This window comes from Ictidomys tridecemlineatus, chromosome 11 (genome assembly GCF_052094955.1).
Source record: "Ictidomys tridecemlineatus isolate mIctTri1 chromosome 11, mIctTri1.hap1, whole genome shotgun sequence".
In the NCBI taxonomy this organism is placed as follows: Eukaryota; Metazoa; Chordata; class Mammalia; order Rodentia; family Sciuridae; genus Ictidomys; species Ictidomys tridecemlineatus.
This window is the reverse complement of record NC_135487.1, coordinates 6461613-6486017: the sequence shown is the minus strand read 5'-3', so window position 1 is coordinate 6486017 and position 24405 is coordinate 6461613. Positions and strand designations below refer to the sequence as shown.

General features: G+C 37.5%; 1 protein-coding gene across 24 annotated transcripts in view; it reads right to left on the bottom strand.

Annotated features, from left to right (window-relative positions):
* Kif1b (kinesin family member 1B) overlaps positions 1 to 24405 on the bottom strand; it is a 151015-nt gene that overhangs the window by 52815 nt on the left and 73795 nt on the right. For 13 of the 24 annotated variants that reach the window (XM_078025252.1, XM_078025258.1, XM_078025259.1 and 10 more), the window contains 5 exons: positions 21617 to 21696; positions 21033 to 21139; positions 20095 to 20178; positions 19552 to 19732; positions 19360 to 19432 (listed from right to left, as the gene is read on the bottom strand). In XM_078025252.1, the coding sequence (XP_077881378.1) occupies positions 19360 to 19432; positions 19552 to 19732; positions 20095 to 20178; positions 21033 to 21139; positions 21617 to 21696 (525 nt within the window). Of the gene's footprint in view, positions 1 to 8730; positions 13720 to 19359; positions 19433 to 19551; positions 19733 to 20094; positions 20179 to 21032; positions 21140 to 21616; positions 21697 to 22257; positions 22321 to 24405 lie in introns of those variants that run through there. The other 11 variants (XM_078025246.1, XM_078025248.1, XM_078025254.1 and 8 more) reach the window with 2 other exon arrangements.

The following is a 24405-nucleotide window of genomic DNA, read 5'->3' as shown; positions in this document are numbered from 1 at the left end:
GTGTGTACCAGGGGGCAATATTTTCAAAGTTATTTTCTAAGCATATCATGCACCCAGATCTTTTTATTTAAATTATCATTTCTCACTAAAAGAAATTTGGGCTCCAAGAGGAAATGGTAGATTCCCAGTTTGGTGTATGGTAAGAAAGTATAAGGTGAGCCTAGAATATCTTGTGCCAGAAAAGATGGAATAGCTCAATGACCCCTGGGGTCATTTCAATTGGACACAGACTCCTACTGGCCAGTAAGTCATAACAACAAAAAAAGAAAACAGCACATTGAGTACAGGAAGAATCCATTAGTTTACAATAATACTGAATACTGAAAAGGAGGAAAAAATGGAAATATCTTCTTAAAAAAAAAAATATATATATATATATAAAAGCCAGCTAATAAATGCAGAAGGTACAACTGGGAAATCACCATACTGCAACCCCAGACTCAGAAACAGACTCAGGCAAGGATCATTAATGAGTGCTAAAATAATGGAGTGAAAGGTGTACAGGAAACAGAATATTGATACAATTCAAAGTCCACTCCCAGATACCTATTATTAATATAGGAAATGATACATTTACAATGAAGAGAGCTGGAAACCAAATGTGTTAAATTTCAACATTAGCAGTAACTGTCTAATGATGTGATGCCACATGAAGTACACAACATCAACTTCATAGTATTCTTAGCAAAAATGTTCAACCTAGATCTAACCTCAGGGCAACAATCATATAAATCAGAATGTGGCCTAGATTCTTAAAAACACCAATGTAATAAAGGATTTTAAAATGCCATAACCAATTTCAACATAAACCTTGAGTAGATCTTGGATTAAAAGGTACACAAATACACACACCCCTAACATTTGTATTTTTTAAATAAGGAGATTTGAAATTAAACTATTTGCACAATAGTTTAATTAAATTTTTGGACAGGATAATGATATTAAGTGAACATCACTGATTTTAGGACATACACATGGAAGCACTTAGGGATCAATTATCATGATATCTGCAACTTTCCAGTGAGTCAGAAAAAAACCCACAAATAATAAGGTTGCATTGTCCTATTTTTTTCAGCTTCTCTGTAGGTTTGAAATATTTCAAAATAAATAATATGTTGGGGGTTGTGGTTCAGCAGTAGAGCACGCACTTAGCACGTGCAAGGCCCTCAGCACCATATAAAAATAAATAAATAAAATAAAGGTATCGTGTCCAACTATAACTAAAAAATAAATATTAAAATAATAATAATAGGAGCTGGGGTTATAGCTCAGCGGTAGAGTACTTGCTTCGCACTTGTGAGGCATAAATGACCTCTGAAAATATTCTCCCTCCCTCCCTCCTTTCCTTTTTCCTGAATATTTTCAGATCCTCGGCACCATATAATAAATAAATAAATAATAAAAATAAAGTAGAGATATTTAATAATAATAAGAAGAAGAAGAAGAAGAAGAAGAAGTTGGGGAGGGGGAATTATTTTCCCTTTAAAAACAACTATATAGGGCTGGGGTTGTGGCTCAGTGCTAGAGTGCTCGCCTAACACGTGTGAAGCACTGGGTTCGATCCTCAGCACCACATTAAAATGAAATAAAGATATTGTATGTCCACCTACAACTAAAAAATAAATATTAAAAAAAGAACTACATATACCTGGGAGTCTTCAGCAAAAAGAAAAAGACTGCTGGTTTACTGAAAAATCACCAGTTGGAAAAAAATGTTAATATTCTGAAGATTTCTTCAAGAATAAGTTTATAAGCTCATTAAACTACCAATCAAGACAAAATTCTTAGACTCCCTTCCCTAAAGGCTCTGGTAGTGCTTTAATGAAGCAGGAAAATTGACATAAACAGATTTGCCATTGCCCTTGCACCAAAAAACTAACTACATTTTTTTTAAAACAACTTTTTAGTTGTAGATGAACAATATCTTAATTTTATTTGTTGTTCATGTGGTGCCGAGGATCAAACCCAGTGCCTCACACATATAAGGCAAGCACTCTACCATTGAACTACAACAGCAGCCCCCAACTACATTTTGATCTGTAATCAGTAGTTCAAATATCAACAGCATTTCTTGATCTGAGCTCCTTCCCCAAAGCAGACTGCTTATGAATTTTCAACAAGGTGGTTTTGTACGTCACCAGAAAAATTCAATCAGTATTGCATTTTCCAAGAACAAATAGGTTCAGATAGTATTATTTATCTTATGGTGAAAATTAGGATAATTGTTAGGAATGTGGCCCAGTGGAAGAGTGCTTGCCTAGTATGCACAAGGCCCTGGGTTCAATCTCTAGCCACCTGCTCCTTCCACCCACCCCCAATTAAATCAAGACAATTATGGAAAGCATACTAAAAAGAAAGCAAGGAAAGAAAGGAGGGAGGGAGGGAGAATATTTTCAGAGGTCATTTATGTTTATAAAAAGTCCTAACTTGGGGCTGGGGTTGTGGCTCAGAGGTAGAGCACTCGCCTAGCATGCGTAAGGCACTGGGTTCGATCCTCAGCACCACATAAATATAAAATAAAGATATTGTGTCCACCTATAACTAAAAAATATTTTTTAAAAAGTCATAACTAGTTCAAAATATTCCCTATTTTACAAAAGCACACTACTAGCTCTTTTCTCTTCTGCAATGTTCTCTTCTATCCACCAACCCTCATTTATAAGCCTATTTTGTGCCAGGAGCTTAGCTTTTCTTTTTTCCTTTCTTCCTTCTTTGGTTTTTCTCCCTCCTTCCCTTCCTTTTTTTTTTTTTCCTCTCTTCCCCTCCTTCTTTCTTTATTTTAGTACCAGGGAATGAACCAGGGGCATTAACCACTGAGCCACATCCTCACCCCCCCCCCTTTTTTTAAATTTTGAGACAGGACCTCGTAAAGATGCTAAGGCTGGCTTTGAACCTGTGATCCTCCTGCCTCAGCCTCCTGAGCTGCTGAGATTACATGCATGCAATATCTCAACCAGCTGTACCAGAAACTGTTCTTTAAATTTGACATGGATTATTCTGATCTTACTTCTGTAACTATGAAAATTATACTATTGGTTAGTCTCATGTCAAAGGGAAAGAAAAAGGCTTAAAGAAAATGAACAACTTTCTACACCATTATATACAACTATAATACACCAATAAAAAATGTGGGGGACAAAGAGGCAAAAACAGAAATTGAATAACTTTCTAGACATTATACTTACTAAGTGATGGAAATGGAATTTTAAACCAGGCAATCCAGAGCATTATTCTTACAAACATTCATCCATCCATTCATTAAAAAATACCTTTTATGTCCCTACTGCATGCCTGATGCTAAGAATACAGAGGTCAATGGGCAAAGGTTCTATACATGAAGGAGGGAGAAGTGATAAATATAAACAAGGTATGCATTACAATTTTAGTAGAGAGAAATACTCTGAAAAAAAAAGGGAGGGGGCAGACACTAGGGAATAATAGGGAGAAAAAGGAATAGGAAGAAGACTTAGATAGGCGGTTAGAAACTGTTTAAGCAAACACTTAAGAGGTCTCTCAGGGGCAGATATTTCAATCAAATTAACACTAACAGCAAGAGTAAAAGTCCTGAGATGGAGAGCAGCACAGGGTATTTAAGGTAAAGCAAGAAACCTGTATGAGTGGAGTAGCAGAGAAAGGAAAGGGAAGGAGACACAGTTGAAAGTTAGGCAGCAACTGAGTTATGGACGATAGTCTAGGCTCAGTTGAGAATGATGGACTTTATTCTAAGGGAATCACTGGGTTAGCTAGTTTATGCTTTAAAAACACACCGCTATCTATAGGGCGTGGGAAGAACTATGGAAGGAGAACAATGCTAAAGGGAAGTTGCCTCCTCTGGGGTGAAAACAGCAAAGGTGGTGAAAAGAGAAAGGAGCTGGGCTATGTTCTGTAGGCACAGGAAAGGGGAACCTCTGGGGATTTGATCATGGGGTACGAGAAAAAAGGAGAAACTAAGGATGACTTGAATTTCTGGCCTGAGCTAGTTGTTCTGGTTTAGACAGTTCAGATGTGAGGCGCCTGCTGGCCATCTGGATGTCAGATCTTGGTTGTGTGCCTGCATCTAGAGCTCAGCACAGAGGGTTGCAACAGAATGATTCCTGGGATGGGACCTGGCTTCCCAATTAGTAGTTGGTTAACTCTGGAAAACATGTAAAATGGGAATAATACCACCCATCTTGGAAGAGGGGTGTTGTGAGAATTCAAATCATGCATGTGTTAACCACAACACATGCTCAATACACAGAAGTTATTATTTCTATCATCATCAGTGTAAAAATAGAAGGTAAAGCCACTGGATGCCTGGAATTATCTGGCAGAAAGGATAAAGATCTAGAAGGAACCAGCTAGTGAGGTGGAAAGAAAATAAAAAGCCTAGAGAGGAAAGTGTCCCAGGAAGTAAAGAGTAGGCAACTCTGTTGGGGGTGGGGGATTGATTTAGTAAGGTCAGTACTGAGAAAACACCCTGATATTTGTAAAGAGAGAGATCTTTGGTGGTCCTGATAAGAGTGGCTTCAATGGGGAGGAGGGAACAAATGTCTGGATATGTGAGTTCAAGCTAGAATGGAGATAGGAAAAAAAAGAACAGCCTGGGAGGTGAACCAACTGGGAACAGTCAACCCCAAGACTTCTCAAGGAGTATCTCTCTGAGAAGGAACAGAGAGTCAGAATAGCAGTTCACAAGGGACATGAGGCTTTTTTAAGACTAATAAACTGATGGTGTAAGGGAGAAGGGGGTAAACATACAGTAAGTCCTGAGAAGGTACAGAGTGCAGGGAACTAAGGCTGGGCTAAGAGAAGACCAAGAAAAGTGTGGCCACCAACAGGAGGGATGGACAGGGATGCATGCAAAACTGTAAGTTAAAAGAAGTTTTCTTCTGATTTTCCCCTCTCAGTGCAACTAAAGAATCCTCAGCTGGGAGCAAGGGAACGATCCTTTCATTCTCAGAGGCAACTGTTATGACCTTTCAGAGCACCCTGTATTTTCCCCTCATTGTCACAAAGTGGTAGATTGACTCCTGGTGTGGCTCTCTGCCTGTCTACTCTACGACTCTGTCAACTTCATAAGGCCAGGCTATGATGTGTTTGCTACTGAAGCATCTATCACCTATTTGTTTTCCAGATCAGAAACAGAGTCATGTGTTGATCTTTTTTTTTTTTTTAAGAGATAACCACTGTCCATATTTAATTTAATTCATTTTTTTTAAGATAGAGAGAAGAGGGGGCTGGGGATGTGGCTCAAGCGGTAGCACGCTTGCCTGGCATGCGTGTGGCCCGGGTTCGATCCTCAGCACCACATACAAACAAAGATGTTGTGTCCGCCGAGAAGTGAAAAATAAATATTAAAAAAAAGTTCTCTCTCTCTCTCCTCTCTCTCTCTCTTTAAAAAAAAAAAAACAAAAACAAAGATGTTGTGTCCACCAAGAACTAGAAAATAAATATTAAAAATTCTCTCTCGCCTCTCTTTAAAAAAAAAAAGAGAGAAGAGAGAGAGAGAATTTTTTAATATTTATTTTTCAGTTTTTGGTGGACAAAACATCTTTATTTTATTTTTATGTGATGCTGAGGATCAAACCCAGCGCCCCGCGCATGCCAGGCTAGCACATTACCACTTGAGCCACATCCCCAGCCCCTGAGCCACATCCCCAGCCCATATGTTGATCTTAACTAGATCAACAGTTCTCAAAAGTGACTATCTTCTAGCACAGGGGTCAGCAAACCATGGCCTTTGGGCTACATACAGTGGGTTGCTTTTGTGAGCAATCCTGCTGAGACACAGCCACCCCTGTTCTTTTACTGATTGTCCATGGCTGCTTTTGTGCTATCAAGATGGAGGTGAATAGCTGTGAAGGAAACCACATAGCCTGCAAATCTTTTTTTTTTTTTTTTAAGAGAGAGTGAGAGAGGGAGAGAGAGAAAGAGAGAAAATTTTAATATTTATTTTTTAGTTACTGGCGGACACAACATCTTTATTGGTATGTGGTGCTGAGAATCGAACCCGGGCCGCTACCACTTGAGCCACATCCTCAGCCCCAAATCTTAAGATAGTATTATCTGTAGCCTTTTACATAAAATGATTGTCAACTCCAATTCCAGGTTAATGATTCTCAAAGCTACCTGCTGGGCATGAGTATCACTTGGAATTTATCAGAGATGCAAATTATCAGGTTTCACCCCAGACCTAGTGAATCAGAAACTCTAGGGGTGCACCTAGCAGTCTGTGTTCACAATCCCCAGAGGACTCTTTCGCATTTTACCATGTAAAAACCACTCTTCTGGGGTCTGTGTGAAGAGACAACTGGTCAAGTGACAAAGATCAAGTACTTATTCTAGGTAAATTTACATTCTCATGAAAGAATCAAACAAACAAGTACACAGATAATTACAGGTTATCATTATTAAAACTAGGGCAGGCTGGTAATCCCAGAAACACAAGAGGCTAAGGCAGGAGGATTCCAAGTTGAGGAATCCTGAGGCCAGTCTCAGCAATTTAGTGAAGGAGCAACTTAGCGAGTCCCAGTCTCAAAATAAAAAAGGCTAGGAGTGTAGTTCGGTGGTTAAGTGCCCTGGGCTCAATCCCCCCCCCCATATGTATGTACAGTGAGAGTTGACCTGGGGTATGCATGGGCAAGAAGAGTAGTATATGAGATCAGATTTGGAAGAAGAGTTAAGCATGATGGGAAAGAATGGCTATGAGGAGGAAGCATAAGAGCCTTGAGGTGGGAAGAAACTCTGCACGTCCAAGAAACAAAAGGCCAGGGTGTCTGCAAGTGAGAGTGTCAAGACATGCAATCAGAACTAGGCAAGCAGCCAAAACACAGAAAGTGCTATGAGCAACGGAAGATTCAGATTTCTAAGCGCAATGGAAGCCCTTGAGGCCACTGACCCAAGTTTTTAAAAGCTGATTCTGGCCAGATATGGGGGTATGTGACTGTAATCCCAGCAACCTGGGAGGCTGAGGCAGGATGATCGAAAGTTAAAGGCCGGCCTCAGCAATTTGGCAAGATCCTGCCTCAAAACAAAAAATAAAAAGGGCTAGGAAAGTAAATCAGTGGTAGAGCACCTCTGGTTTCAATCCCTAGTATTGCAAAAAATAAAATATAAAATAAAATTCTGGTTTTATGTGGATAATGGATTTGCAGGGCTTAAGAACAGAAGCAAAGAATCAAGTTAGGCTACTAGATAAGAGATGATAGTGGCATACTTAGGGCATCTCTGAGAAGGTGATATTTAATGTAAAATCAATGTCACTATTCTGAGTTTTCTGATTAGGCTGTTTTTTGACATCAGAAACTTGGCTCTATATGGCAGATTGTATTCAGCAAGCCATAACTGGAAGAGATCTACACCAAGGTGACACCCTGGTTCTTTTCAATACCTAAATTTGTTCCTCATTACCAGCAGTACTATGTGGCTAGTCTCACATCTATCCTTCTCCAATGGTCCCACAACACTTTTTCCTAGACCTGAATTGCTTCTGTTTTCTCCCAACCTCCCTGTTCCCTCTTGGTCTTGTTTTGAAAAACGCTTTCTCATTTGGTTCACATAGCAACTTGCCAATTGATGTACCTGGCTCTGAATTTGCCTTCCTGAAACCCATGTTCTATACTTTGGCCATAGGGAACATTATAAAAGGCAAATCTAAGAAAGCAATCTCCCTGCTTAAAATATTTGGCAGCTTCTCATCACACTTCAGATAATGTCCAATTCCTTAGCATGCCACAATCTTGTCCTTGTTCCAACCATTAAACCCTCCCCCCATGTCTCTTACCCTCCCATACACATATGCTCTGACCACTTCAGGTTATTCAGAGTTCCTGGGGCCTGACCTGCTTCTTTCCATCCCTTGCCACTCTTCACTTGCATAAATTCGCAGTTGTACTTTGGGATTTTGCTCATGGCTCAAGGTCCCCTGCCTTGCATCAAAAGAGAAAACCTTCCTCCCACCCTCCCCTCTGGATGTGACTCTCACCCTGTGTCCACATTGTCACCACATGTACCACAGTGCATTATCACATACACCTCCTAGGATGGTAGGATTTTGCAAACTTTTCCATAGTTTCTCCCATAGCAGAGAAATACAAAATACCTAAAAGGAAGGTTATGAGGCCAGATACAAATCAAGTCAAGCCTAACACTCTCTAAAGCTCATCATTTCACGTTAGAATTCATGTGGATATTGTATTCTACCACATAGTAGATGACTTTGTTTTCCAGTATAAAAAGTCAAGTTAGGCCACTAACGAGAAATATTCTGCATTCTCTCTAGCACACACTAAAAATCTGGGTGGATAAAACATAGGTTAAAGGGGAGAAAGTAAATTCATACAGTTACTCAAAGCTTTTTAGAAATCTAGGATCAGTCATTTAAAGGGAAGCATAACTATTTCATTTTTTTAAAAACTTCAAATAAGAACCATATCATGAAAAAAATTGAAACCTGCTCAAGGTGAACTCAAAGAAATCAAAGTAATATTCATTTCATATGAGAAAATACTTAAGAGAAATATAACAAAAAGTAGGGGCTTAAAGATTCCTTATAAGACAGAATATTGTTGAATAGAATTGGAGCAAATATAAATGCTTCAAAAAAACTCAAGTTCATGTAGAATATGAAACAAGATTATATATGCAACTATGTTTGAATGAAAAAGCAATAAATAAAAGATAAGTTTAATGAGCATTACACCTTTTTTCACTTCTCCCTTTTCCCACACAGAGAAACCACACTCTTGATTAAGAATTTCAACTTTTATTAAACGAGGATTTTATTTTTTAACATTACAAACTAACTCTCCCTTTCTGAAAAGGCAGGTCTTACACTCAAAGACAATCTTCAAGCATAGTTTTAAGAAATTGAGGGGAAAATCCACAGTCATTAATAAGAAGATTCAAAGCTTCTTTTTACAGTAATAACGGGAGGAAAACCATTATATTTCACAACCTAAAGTGGTCCAAACCAAGTATACCTAGAGAAGAATTAAAAATATAGCAAAAATGACATGAACTAGACAATTACGAAAACTCCTTATAACAAATTTGACTCTGACAATGCAGAATGAATGCTTGCTTTGCATTGTGCCTAAGAAGGCATCTCATTAAGGTATGCCAGGGCACAGGCAGCTTCCCCACTGCCCAGTCTTCTGTACACCTCATCAAGGCAAGTCTACAAAGGACCAGGAAGGCACCGGGCATAGTAGCTGGCTGTCTGGGGGAAGTCAATGTTATCTTCCTGGGATCTGACAGCATTTAATACAGACAGGTGTTACAAAGTCAGTGTTTGTCTGTCTGTTTTAGTATCAACCTAAAGCATAAAAGGTCACTTCAAGTCACTTCAATATTATAATTCCTATTCATGGCATTACCAGCAAAAAGAGAAAGAAATTCACAGTGCTAGAAAGAATTAGAAGAGTAAAGAAAATGCCCTGCGGTTTAGACTTATTAGATAACAGAATGTCTAATGCCCCAAGGAGTGCCATTTTGAATTGTGAAAGTACACCAATTAATTAGGTCTCTTCAACAATGCCCCATAATGTAAGGTCATTACATAATTTCATTAGTATAAGCACATTTTTTTCCCATTTTGCTATTATAATAGCTAGGAATACTTTAATAACAAAATAATCTTTTAATGATGACTATTTCTCTTTGGTCTTATAGCATTACTTATTTAGTGAGAGATTCAATGAAACACTTTTATTCATATTATTTTCTAAAATAAGCATGAAACACATGAAGGGGACATATATAGTAGTCAATATATAGTGGTTCATTTCTTCTTGCTCATCTATTTTGTTGTTGTTGTTTTGGTTTTTTGTGGGGGCTGGGTACTGGGGATTGAACCCAGGGGTACTCTGTCACTGAGGTACATCTCCAGCCCTTTATTGTTTAATTTTGAGTCAGGGTCTTACTAAATGGCTGAGGCTGACCATAAACTTGTGATCCTCCTGCCTCGGCTTCTCAAGTGATTGGGATTTTCAGGTGTGGCCACCATGCCTAGCCTGGTCATCTATGAAATTAAGATCTGTTTTAGATGTCCAAACATTTGAGCAATATGAGGGCACCTAGATCGGCAGATGAAGCACAGACACAACCCTAATTTTTTGGAATATCATTGTGGGCAGAGTTCTTACCACAACCCACATTTGCAAATGAAATTATTATGGAACTTTCATTCTAGTGTCGCCTGATCACCAGTGGAAAGTAACTCATACCTACTATTTGATGGGAAAAGAAGGCACCTATCCATAACAAGACTAAAAGACTACCCCCCAAAATGAGAATATGTATGCTTAGCCTATGTTGCCTTAAGAAAATGAGAGCCTGTTTTTTGCCAGAATTGAAAGCTAATCACTATTTTTAGAATTAAAAAATTAATTTTTGATAAGAATGGAATAGTCAGAATAATTATGTCTAAAAAGGAATAAAGAAGGACAATTTGGGTTTATAAACAATTCACTGAAGTGACTGACTTAAAGGAACCTCCCGAATACACTTAAACCAAACAGCACAGGAGACTGCCATCATGATGAAGTCAATGCATTGCAAGTTCCACTCACCCACCTCTAATCTGCCACAGAAACTTAGACTAGAACTGTTCTAGCTATGAAAGCAAAAATAATCCCCAAAGGTTCTTCTTTTAAAGGAAAAAAAAGTTAATTAGAAGCAAGTTTCTATGCATTAAGAAAGCATTTTCTTAGAAACAAAGAAAAAATACTATGATTAAAAATAATGTGTTCTAATAAAGCACAGTGCCCACACAAAAAGGAAAAATAAAAAAACCACCACATAATCACAATCTTGAAGGCTTCATTGAGCTAATTGCTATCTTGGCTGCAGTTTTTCACACTATTTGGAAGACAAGCATTTGACAGATGATTTAGTGTGATTCGGGAATCTTCAACACCGTGAAGTCAGGCAATCTCTGGCTCTTCACACTGCCTCAGAAAAGTTTCTGACAAGTTCAAGAGATGAAGATGAATGTAGAAAACTATTCTTTTCTTCCTATTAAAATCCATCTTTTTTTAGTGGATTCTCCAGTGAGGCAAACTGAGACCACAGAGTGAAATGAGGTAATTGATAGAGGAAATGTTCATCAGGCCTTCTCTTTGCTTCCTGAGTATCCACAAGCATGGCAACTGCTGACCAATGAGCAGTTCATCATTGATCGTCTCTTTATTCCAGACCCAATCAAAGTTAACTTTTATTTATGATTTCATCAACTGAGAAAAGCAACTGAGAAAAGCAACTGAGAGCCATATCCTATAGCCTTCTCCTCACGTCCTACCTCATCCTCTTCCCATAAAAACAGTCTCCTTATAAATTTATGTATACTGTTCAAAGCACTCAAGTCTTTTGTTGGAATTTCTGTTGGCACAATTTTGGTGATAAGGGATGTGTGTGTGTGTGTGTGTGTGTGTGTGTGTGTGTGAGAGAGAGAGAGAGAGAGAGACAAAGAGAGAGAGACAGAGAGAAATTATACATTAAACTTCAAAATGCAAATCGCAGAAACCCATAACAGTGTCAATTTAAAAGATTTCATTCAATAATATGACAAATTTCATACATATTCTGACTCATTAAGAAAAAAACCTACTGAATCAATTCTACGTAAAATACAGAATTAAAAAAAATGGAAGTTCTACGGAAGATGCAAAACTACATATCAGGAGATATGTCTGAAGACATTTATTTTGGGCTTATGAAAATCCCAATTATACTTAAGGACAAGAGCAGACATGGATGAGAAATCCAAAGCTGTATCCACACAGTTGCATGGATTTTTTTTTTAAACTAACTTCTAACACTCATTGGGAATAACAGACTTCTAATTCTACACATCAAGTTCTCCTTCTGAGTATTTGCATAAACTAAGAGGCAGGTTTTTCTGGATATCAGATCAATTCATAGACATAACAAACTTACACCAAAATAAGACAAATTGGTGTAAGTGTATTAATTATCTAGGCACCAAGGAAGGAGGAAAATCTCCAAAAAATAAAGGTCTCAATGTTCTATCCAAAATTCCAGAAACTGCCCATTGATGATATCAAAGCAAAAGGGAGGTGTTGAAACGTTTACCAGTGTTTTATGTTTTAACAATATAAAACCAGTTAATATTTGTAGGAACACAACACTAAATTCTTAACGTAAAGAGTAGGAACTCAAGGCTAAAGGATGAAAACACTCGAAGCATGAGCTCACATTAACACTGCCCGTTTCCTCCACAGTTTGTCCAGTGTTAACTTATACTGTGGTTTCTCGACCAGCTTTGAGGTTGGGAGCTGAGAACTGTCTCCTCATCCTCGGAGGCGTCACAAACTGGCTACCGTGGCTGGATCTGTCAGTCTGCTTCTGACAAGAACCGGCCGCACTGCCTTCTACCTGACCTCCAGTGCTATGATTACAGTAAGATTGGCGGTGTTGGTGGATGTGGCGCTTGGCCTGGAAAGTCTGCAGATCAGCGGTGGGGTGTCCGCTGTGCGAGTTTAATGATTCGGAGGAGGCAGATGCCTGGCAGCGTGTACTTTTCGGTTGGCCATTATTGAGAGAATTGCTTCTCCAACGCAACTGAGGTGGCTGTTGTTGATTATTAATTTGCTGCTTGCTAACTTGGATGTGATCTTGACTTCGTGTGTTCTGGGAGCCCCACGGCAACTGGGGGTCCTTAGAAGCTGCCCTTCCCACTTTTTCTTGGCTTTCTTCTTTATTTCCTTTTCTCCCTTCTTCATCTTTTGGAATTCTAAGCTCAATAACCTCATCTTCTGTTATGATGATATGCGTCCCAGGACTCCAAGAGTTTCTGTGTTTAGGGTTGCTCTTAAAGGGGAAGCGGGGCTTTCGGTTCTCGGGAGGGATGAATCTATGAGGTACATTCTGTCGACGAAGCTGCTTTGTTATCTCCTGCTGCTGCAGGTTCTTAAACCTGATTTGCTCTTGCCTCATCCACCGCAGACGTCCACGTCTGAAAGCTGGATCCCCATTCATCAGCTGGGAAACACGTTCTTCTTTGCCAAGTTCTCCGCTGTCTCCTTTACTGACATCATTCTCAGAAATTCCACTAATTCCAACAGGCTCCTTTGCTTTGTGGTTTCCTTGGCTTTTCTGTTCCTGAGACCCAATTAGGGGCAAGACTTTCTCCATTTTGAGCATTTTATTTCTTAAGACTTTGATTTCCTCATCTTTCATATTATTTTGTTTTTTGACTTCTTGCAAAATATCTTCCAGCTTATCTATGTGTACCTTGAGGTCATCTACATCTGTCCCACCTTTAGCACTGGCCATCACATCTTCAATCTTCTCATCCCCAACACCAACAGTGTCCCAGACATCCCTGGCCACTGCCCTCCAGGAGTCCCGTTCATTGGGGTCTTTTTTCCCATACATGGCACAAAGCTCTTTCATCTTAACAATGGCCAAGGCTTCAATCTCCTGCCGACTGTGCCTAAAATCATTGAGAGCGACCTCATAGCAAATCTCCTTGACAGCCTGAATCTTAAGATCTGAGATCGTGACCCACTTGGAATCTTTACTCAGGCGCCGCCTTTGAGGGATCTGATACATTTTAATTGGTTCACGCTTCTTCCCACTGCTGGGGAGGCCACATTTTTTAACAATGGTTTGCAACTTGCTGGGAGGTAGCTTTTCTCTCAGAGAAGTTATCAGTTTCCAGCTCTCTTCACAGGACCTCTTGTCAGAATCGTCCCCGCTATCAGAATCCGCGTCCTTTGGAAAAACAAAATCAAAATATGGCCCCAAAATAACCAAAATTAAAATGTAAAAAAGGAAAATCAAACTGAAGAAAAAGCAAGCAAAAAAGCCTTAACCAGTTTAAAAACAAAACAAAATAAAACAAACAAAAAACTAAAACCAAATCAAAAAAACCATAAATGATGTGGAAGTCTATTAAGACATATTCCTATGTAGGTTACTAAGAAAAAAAAAGTTTATTTAGAATTCCTAACCCAAAATTTCACTTTCTGGCTTAAGTGATGAAATATGCAATCATATTTCTTAGGAGGTGACATAGGGAGTGAGTCTCCCACTTTAAGGTCATCTGACAATTTAACAACTTAGTGTGAGATAACATCTCCACTATATCAAGAAAAGGGAGTCAAACCTATGCCCACACATGCTAACAACCCATGCAGCCACATCCCCACATTTGCCTTGGTTATTGCTGTTGTTTCTTCCAGATTCTCCTTCCCAGTGAGTGAGCACAGATGCCATACAAAGATGTGATGAGCAGGCAGGTTAACAAAGGTTAGTAAGGCTGTAGGACGCCAGGTTTTGTTTAGCTTTACTAAAAAGAGCAGCCCTAGAAAAGAGTTAGAGGATGAGAAAGTAGAAAAGAAGCAAACAGAGATGTTGTTAAAAGTGCTAAGAATACCTAGTAGACCGTGTGAGGTTCTATCAACCAAATTTTTTTCTGTCAGGCAAGAGGGTTCTGAACTGAGTCCTTCCAGGAGCAGATACCGGTATTTTTTTTTTTTTAAAGTTGTAGTTGGACACAATATCTTTACTTTATTTATTTATTTTTATGTGGTGCTAAGCATTGAACCCAGAGCATCACACGTGCTAGGCAAGTGCTCTACCTCTGAGCTACAACCTCAGCCCCAGATACTGGCATATTAATTGGTATATTTGTAACCCAGGGAATAAGGAAGCATTAAAAAAAGGATCCTTATAGTGGATCTTATTTATTTTTTCACACAATTAAATCCATGAAATCTCATCTTCAAAATTTTGTAAAATAATTTGCCAGATCAAAAATTACTAGGCAAATAGACTTTTGCTAAATATAATTTCTGCTAAATATAATTTAGCAGAAATTAAATTTAATTTAAATTAAATTTAAATTCCCCAAGTAACAGGATATTTATTTTATTTCTTAGTTGAAGAAAGACACAATATCTTTATTTTATATATTTATTTTTATGTGGTGCTGAGGGTCGAACCCAGTGCCTCATGCGTGTGAGGTAAGCGCTCTACCACTGAGCTACAACCCCAGCCCCGTAACAGGGTATTTTAATATATAAAACAGAGGTGTTCTCTACCTAAAAAACCCATAGCATTTCTAGCTATTTAAGGAATATCACTTTTAAGTGACAATGCTTCCAATGAATATATAAAACACAAACGTAAAATGGATCCCCTATAAAATCTATGTTTAACTCTTGTTTTTTCAGCTGTTTGTCTCTACATCATTACCTCTTTTCTGAAAAACTTCACAGAGCTATAAGAAGCCAATGTTGGATTTACAATTATACATAATAGGATTAGGAAGAATTTCTATTCAGGAAGTAAGTTTCTGGGAAAAGAAAATACTCACTAGAATTTCAAGATAGTCTATTAGGGCTGAGGTATTTCTCGGTGATAGAGCACTTGCCTAGCATACATTAAAGCTCTGGGTTTAATCCCCATGACCCACACACACAAAAAGATAGACTAATAGTGTCTTTTTTTTTCTTGGCTGTTATTACTAAAAATGTGTGAGGTAAGTGTTTTTTTGTTTTTTAAAGGACTTGAAAGTGATAAATAGTATCTTTGTTTCTAGACCAAAAAGATTTGTATATATAGTCATTTTCTAGGGAATGAAAAAATAATCTTGAAAAATAATACCAATAATTTAGCTTCTGAATCTAAAGATGTTGCTGTTGATATACATATTATTTCTATTGACATGTGCCAAACCCATTAATAACACCTACCTATTTAAAAACTTAGCAACAAAAAGCAGATAAAGCTAAACTTACAGATTATACACTGTTTTTTTTTTTTTCTTTTCATTTTTAATGTTAAAAGCAGAATGGGGGCTGGAGGTATAGCTCAACAGTACAGTGCTTGCCTAGTGTGCCTAAGCCCTAGGTTCAATTCCCAGCATGAGAGGGGGGGGGTGGAGAGAGAGAGAAAGGGAAAGGCTAATCTTAAGGGATAATATGACATTAATAAACATTAGAGAAAAAAAATATGACTGACTTGAAAAGTTTTTTTTTGTTTGTTTGTTTTTGTGTGAATATGTATAAGTTGGGTTTTATAAAACACAAAACTCTCTGATTCTTCCCACATAATTGACAACCATCATTTATTGTTACTGGCTGTTTTTCTTTTCCTCTTAAAATAACTTAGGGATGAAATGAATATTTTCTAATTTAGGAAATGACAACTATTCTAATCATTGCTTTAATACCAGGCTTATGATATAAAAGTTATACTTTTAAACTATAAAATAAAACATAAAATGAGAGTCTACAAAAATCCAAAAGAACTCAAAGTTATATCAAATGGTCATAATTTTCTCTTTCTAAAACACTGCCAAATGAACTCTGTAGAATATGTACTCTTCACAGTTCAAATGTAATACCTTATCACACACTGACTCTATCACATACTACAAGCTGTAGGCAAAGTTTAGGTGCCAAAAATGTAAGTCCTATCTCATGTCAAAAAGATGTTTTAAAGATATCTAGATTCACTAATTACAGGGTTAGAAAAACTACTCAGGTTTGACCACTTCACAAGTCACTAAATAACCTTTCAGTTTTCATTAAATAGCAAATGCAAAGTGGGGTCTCCTGAAGAAACCCTACAAAGAGGTTATTCAAATGACAGAAGAGACCCAAAACAGAAGCATAAAAGGATGAAGCACCAACTGTCAGAGGGAATGCTCAGTAACATAGGAATGAGACACATTTGGGGAACCTATCATCACAGAAACGTAGGAGCCTGAATTCCACTTTTTATTCACTTATTTATTTACTTTTTTCAATGCTGGAGATTGAACCCAGGGCCTTACACATGCTAAACAAATGCTCTACCACTGAGCTACATCTCCAGCCCCCTAAATTCGATTTTTTAATGTTGTCATTAGGCAAAAAAAATAATTACATAATAAACATTAGATAAAGATTTATTGAATAACAATTTCTTTTTTTGTCCTTTCAATCTACTCACAGGGCATATTATAACTATTATCATTTGGTTGACTGATAAATAGTCATAAAAATACATTTCCATACAATAATGTTATTGGTATTATGATATTCTTCAGGCTAAAGTGTTAAGAATCAGTTCCTCTTGAGATCAAGAAACTGAAGTAGAAGCTGGGCATGGTGTACTCAGGAGGCTAAGGTAGGGATGATCTCAAGTGGTTCAAGGACAGCCTTGCAACTTAGTGAGATCCTGTCTCAAATAAAATAAAATAAAATAAAAAGGTCTGGGGATGCAGCTCAGTGGAAGAGTACCCATGAGTTCAATCTCTAGTATCTCAAAGAAGAAAAGAAGAAAGAAGTAGAATAGACAGCTGGATTTTTGGAGAGGAAAGCACATTCCATGGCAAAAAGGTGCTCCAGAAATACCAGCTTACTTTCAGACACACAGAGCAAATAATAACCAAAACTGGTTTTCTGCGGACTATATACATCCCTTAGAAGCTAAATATGACTTAGAGACATTTGCTTTCTTTTTATTTAATGGTCAGTGTCTTTATTTTGTGGCACAGAATGATTACTAACTCTGGGTTATAGAGAGCACCAAGCATCATTATTCTTTTTGTGCCTAGTTACCAAAGTAAAGTCCCAAACCAATAGAATTGGCCTCACCCAGGAATTAGTTAGAAGTGCAGAATCACAAATCCTACCCCAGACCTACTCAACAAGCAGCTATAATTTAACAAAATTCCCAGGAGGTTGAGAAGCACTGCTCTAATGGACAGAACATTTGAGCAAATCACAAGACCCAAGTTCAAGCCTCAGATCCATGATTTAGCAGGGTTCAAAAATGGACAAGGGCAAGAAAGTAGTTTGGGTTTTAGGGGCGGTTTTAAAATTTTTTTTAACTGAGTTTCCTCAACTATAAACTAGAATTTTATTTATATACACATGTACCAAACAGGGTAGTTTCAAGGATCAAATAAAATGATGGATGTTCTTTATAAATTATCAAGCACTATAAAATCACAAAACCCTATTGCTAATTACAAATACAGCTTAATTACACGTCCTCATTTGATCTCTCATAAACCATCAGAGACATGTAATTAAATTATACTATATCATTATGATAAAAGGCTTCTTCATGTGACACAAACCTTTCAAGCCCTAACCATAAGGTAGCTAAATCTCTGTTTTTGTCAAAACTAATTTCAAGTGGGCCTCCTAGAGGAAGACTCTTATATGTTAACACTGATATTATCTTGCCCTAAACATCTGATTTGCCCTTTGGGGGCTTTACTATAATTTCTAAGACAACAAATGAACTAGTTTAAGCCATTACCAAGCCTGAAAACTGAATTCCTTGAAAAGGCTGCCTTTTGCTAGAGTCCTTGGCTTTTTTGGCCCATTAAACAATAGCCCCATTTTCTTCAAAGCACAGAACATGGCTACATAAGGGTGTTAAGTGAAGAAGCCAATGCTCCAGCTTTCTCCCTAATGCTCCTTACCATAAGGAAAGACCCGTGAATCTTAAAAAATGACAATTTCCTAATCTGCATCCACAGGTTAGTTAACACTTTTTTCTTGCACATCAAATGAATGTCAAGGAGCTTCTTATAACCAGAGCTTTGTTATTAAACTTGGTTGCCTTTAAAAATTAAAATCTACTAACAGATCAATTTATTCATGAGTTAGTTACTATCAAACCTTGGAAATCAATTTGCATAATAAAATGCTAAAGCCATTAGCATTAGAGCTGGTACCTTCAACTGGCTTTCCAGCTGTGCACCCAAATCCTTTCCAAAGACCGCAACTTCCCTCTCCTGTCTGAGGTGGGTCTGCAGCCCCTGTTCCCACTGTTATCACTCATGCCACTGAGAATCTTATTGAGAATTCAGACTCCATGCAGGGGAACAGAAAAGGATTAACACATGCAACTGTGCAGCATCATTTTTAGACACAGTTTAACTTAAAAAGAAAAAAAAAAAGATCTGCCCAGCACAAGAACAATCCCCAAGTCAGCCCAAGAGCAGAGAATTAGTACTATCAGGTGATCAGAAACAAAACCAAGGCAAACTCCCACCAAATTCAATATTCAGAGTAATTATTAAAAGGATCACTATTGATTCAAAAATCACTACCCAAAAGGCAAAGGTACCAGAAAAATTCTCACTATTTGAGACTGTGATAGAAAAAGCCCCTAATTGTGATAGAAGTAAAGATTTGACTTTAAGACATAAAAGGCACAAAATAGTACCTCTATGAACAGTTGTTCAGGCTAAAGTTGCCAGGAGATTTAAGTTAGTCCTCCATTAAGAAAATGAAAGAAGAGTGTGTGACACAATGAGAGCCACAAAAGCTCCTCAGTGGGCACAGGGAAGGTGTGGAGCAGCTACCCTTTCCTAATGCTAGCAGATTCAGGACAGATTCCTACCAGTCTTTGCTGCTCCAAGAGAAGATCTGCTTCTTCCTTTTCCTTTTTGTACAGGATCTCCATCTCTTGTAACCTAAAAGGAAAAAATAAAAGTATATAACAAGAAAGAATAAATTATGAAATCACTGAGTGGCTTCACAAATGTATTATTGTTGAAGAGAAAGTCATGTGGGCCATATATTTGTGGATTACCTTTTCTCCATCTCCTGTTTCATATCAATTCCTTGTTTCTCCAGAAGCTCTCTCTGGGCAAAAGTCCAGTCCACAGGCTCAGACGGGGTCTCAGCTGAGGGAGTCTTCTCCCGCTCAGCCCGTGCTTGTTCCGGATGATTAAAACGAAAAACGTGGTTTTTACCCATGATGATGCGGTTTCCTAGCACAAAACAGAAATAGGGTTAAGAAATCATTTTAAATTTTTTAAAATTTTACTTTCATTTTTTAAAGAAATAATTTTTAAAATGTGTAGTTTCTAATTTAATAACCCCACTCCCTTAAAGCTTCTGACATTTTACAAGAACATAATTCTAGTGCCAACAATAATAGAGTCAAAAGTGAGAGTAGCAGGCTGGGGACGTGGCTCAGTAGTGGAGAGCTTGCCTAGCACACATGAGGCTCTCTGGGTTCAATCCTTAACACCACAAAAAATAAAAATTAGAAAGAAAAAGAAAAATCTGAGAGTTGCTCACACAAGCCATCTGCATACTGCTGAAGACTTCAAACCTCTCCCAGTCTCACCTGAGCGCAACTGAACAGGCTGGGTCACCCTTTTGCCATTCACGTAGGTTTCTGAGCGTTCACAGGGCTCCAGGGTTACAATAACTAGGAGGAACACAAACTGATGTTATCACCACAAACCAATGTAATTACTAATGGAAAACAATTGATCATCAGGACTTATGGTAATTAGAATAGACTCCTACAACCAATCAAGTGGCTAAAGCATCTATAAGGTACTTATTTTTGGGTATAATTAGTTGTAACACTAGAAGTTGCTTGGAGCTAAAACAGAAGTATTAAACTAAATTTTATCAACCTCTGAAGAAGATGGGAAATATTAGTTTCAACAATATTCTGACAGTTCAGTCAATAAAACAAAAAACCAGTAGAAATGTTAAGTTTGAGATGCAGGTAATAACCAGAAACTCAAGATTAAAAGCTAATATTTCAGTTAAGGGAAGAAGGCAGAATACCAACACAAAAATACCATTAGATTATTGCTGTTTTGTTAATAGCCCAGGCAAAAATCAGATCAACTTTTTCTCCCCTATGGATGGATGGATGAATGGATGGATGGAAGAAAGACAGAGAGAGAAAGAAAAAAGAAAAGAAAATCTACTCAGCTATGACTTGAAGTTCTTCAAATCTCCTATTATCCTGGATATTTACTCTTCTCTTACTTTTCTATTAAATAATTAACATTCAAGACCAAGCCTAACTGCTTATGTCCTGCTCAGTTCTTGGCAGTAACAAAAGGGCTCCTTTTGTCCATGCTATTTTCATGTAAAGTAGCTATGTCCTTTCCTGAATTTACAAGCATCCCAGCTTCCTCCATATTTCAGAATAAGATTATATAACAAGTACCCACTAACAGAGACAGGGAATACCAAGTCTTAAGGACTTCTCATACTATAGAATAAAAAATTACAGAAGAAACTCAAACCAGGAACTCTCACCTTCACCACTGTTGTTTCTCTCACTCCGGAAGATACAATGCTCCTCTTTAATGTGGGCCCCACTCAGTACTATGTCCTGGCGCCGCTCAGCATCTGCTTGGCCAACCCTGAACACAAGAGAAAGTGTTTCCCAGGGAAATTCAGACACAAAAAGCACTTAGAAACAATGAACCTCTTTCTCCCAAAGAATATGCTTTGGAATGTACAAGAAAACCTATTGCTTTTTTTCTTTCCAAAGCTTTCAATTGCAAATTCTATTCTCCTGTATAATGAACCTCCTTACATGAGAATAAGAAACCAGGGAGAAGCATACACCAATATAACTTGTACAGCACAATAAATATATGAGCGAACTAAACTCCTGAATGAATTCATACAAGGTGTTAAAAGGAAAAGTTTCATTTAGGGTCTTCTAGAGAAAAACTGTTAGCTGTTTCCACTTGCATACATCATTTTGAAAGAGTAAAGTTCATAATGGTTTCAGATACAATAAACAGCAAATCATTTCAAAAATTGTTTTTCAAAGAACAATCACCTAGGGAAAAAAGAAAATATTAAGTGACCAAAATCAGACACCAATATACCTTGTAATTCCATCTTTGATGTAATAAAGCAGGCATTCGGACATTAGTGGGTCTTCATTAAGATTAACAAGATGTGGGGTCTGAAAAAAGATTACAGATTATCAGTTTGGAGAAAGGCACCATAAGAAGGGATATAGTAACAACAGGAGCCCATAGGAGGCCAGGCTTCTCAGATTTCCCCACATAGTCTGAAGAAGATCTTTCATTACTAGTTCTAAAGCTATAATAAAGAGAAAACACTCTCTTCAGGCCTCCCTATACCACACCTATGCATTCTATTACATGAGTTCTGGGATAAAGAACAACACCCAGTTCTTAGGGTCAAAGCACAGTGAACACAAAGAAAAAAAATCAAAACAGAATGATTCTCTGGGTGGGTTAATTATAATCTTTGTAACTGCATGGGCAAAAATTGCAAAAGATTTAATTTTTCATTTACTTTTATTCAAATTTACCCCATCCCCTGCCACCTCCTATAATTAACATCAGTTCTTCCATGGTCCCAGTTATTGTCTTTACTTTATTTCTCTTTACCTTAAAGAAAACATGTAAAAACTGAAATTTCTAAAATTCAATAATAACACCTTCTAAAAATTCTTTTCAACTAACTCTAATGTTTCTAAAATGTTTTAAAAACCAACCTTCTTTGGTGAAAAGACCCCACTGGAATCCAAAAATATGTCACATGGCCTCGGGGTCAAAATCTACTCAAGAGTGTGCCAGCAAATGCGGAAAAATGAAAAAAAGAGTCAGATGACAAGGTAAAGAAAAGGACTGCCAAAGATGGTTAAAAGGAAACTGGAAAACCTGTCTCCATCTCCACTACCATCCACCTCTGTGCTTAAGAACCCGGCTTGTTTGAGAGAGTCTACGCCCTCTGTGGGTAGCATTCTTTAAGTCTCCTCTTTGGACTAAGAAAAAGAGATTATCAGAAACAGGTTTTAAAATTATGTTTGGAGGGGCTGGGGTTGTGGCTCAGTGGTAGAGCAATTGCCTAGCATATGTGAGGCACTGGGTTTGATTCTCAACACTGCATATAAATAAATGAATAAAATAAAGGTCCATCAACATCTAAAAATTTATTTTTTAAAAAAACTAAATTTGGAAGTGGTCAATGGTCTCTCCCTCCCTTTCCTGAGGAAACGAAGAAAGTTAAAGCAAGGTGGGCAAGAAAATGCTTTGGAAGTAGAGATGTCTTTGGAATCTTTTATTGTTTATATCACAATATTTGTTCAAGTTATTGATGTTTCACATTAAATATCATAAGTTTTATAAGATGTTATAAAAAATTTCCCCACAATTTTTTTGGTGATACTGGGAATGAAATCCTCAGCCATGCATATACTAGGCAAGTGCCCTATCACCAAGCTAGTCCCTCCCCTCAGTTTTTTTTTTAAACTTTTATTTATTTATTTGTATTTATTTGTTGGTTTTTATGTGGTGTGGAGGATCGAACCCAGTGCCTCAGGCATGCTAGGCAAGTGCTTTACCAATGAGCCACAGCCCCATCCCATATTTTATTTATTTTTATGTGGTGCTGAGAAACAAATCCAGTGCCTCACACATGCTAGGAGAGCACTCTACCACTGAGCCACAACCCCAGCCCCTCTCCCCTCAGTTTTTAACACTACAAGATATTATGAAATACCTTTAGATATATACACAATCGAAATGCTATCAAAACTGTAACTGCTAAAATATCTACCATTATAGGTAATATATCTGAATAAATACATGTGTTACTGAAGGGAAAAGTAATAAAAACACTAAAACATACAAAATACTTATTGCTCTAGTTTTATAATATGTGTGTGTATATATATATATATTTTTTTTCCAGTTGTTCATGAACCTTTATTTATTTATATGTGGTACTGAGAATCAAACCCAGTGCGTCACACATGCTAGGCAAGTACTCTAGCACTGAGCCACAACCCCAGACCCTCTAAATTATCTTTTTTTTAAAATACTTTTTTAGTTGTTGACAGACCTTTATTTTTATTTTATTTATATGTGGTGCTGAGAATTGAACCCAGTGCCTCACCCATGCTACCACTGAGCTACAAACTCAGCCCTCTAAATTATCTTTAAATCAATCGTATTTTAATTTTTTTTAATTGTCAATGGACATTTATTTTATTTATTTATATACAGTGCTGAGAATCAAACACAGGGCCTCACACATGTTGGGCAAGCACTCTACCACTGAGCCACAACCCCTGTCCTAATTCAATCTTTTTTGTTGAAAAATGACACATTGGAATTTGTAAAAATGTTATTTATGTGACCATGATAAAAAAAACTAACCAGAAGAATCTTCACAAAAATCACAATAATGTCTCCAACTGTGAGACATAAAAGAAAAGTACCAATTCAAAATTCCTTCCTTCTTCTACTCTAACCTAAAGAGATCTCTGTTTCAAAACTATGTGTAAAGATGTCTAAAAGTCTTAATTGGCTAGTTTGAGGTCATTTGAAATGAAGGGCCATTCTTTTTGTATATATATTTAGTTGTATATTGACACAATATCTTTATTTTTATTTATTTATTTTTATGTGGTGCTAAGGATCGAACCCAGCGTCTCGTGTCGGGCAAGTGCTCTACCACTGACCTACAACCCCAGCACTGAATGGCCATTCTTTAGTGGTATGAAATATATGCTTTGTACATCAATGTAGATGTTCCATCATTGTCACATAAACAAGTACATAAAAGAATCTTATAGTATTGGTTTTCCAGTATCGAACAGTAACTAAGTAGCAACTAATATGAAAAAACAAACAAACAA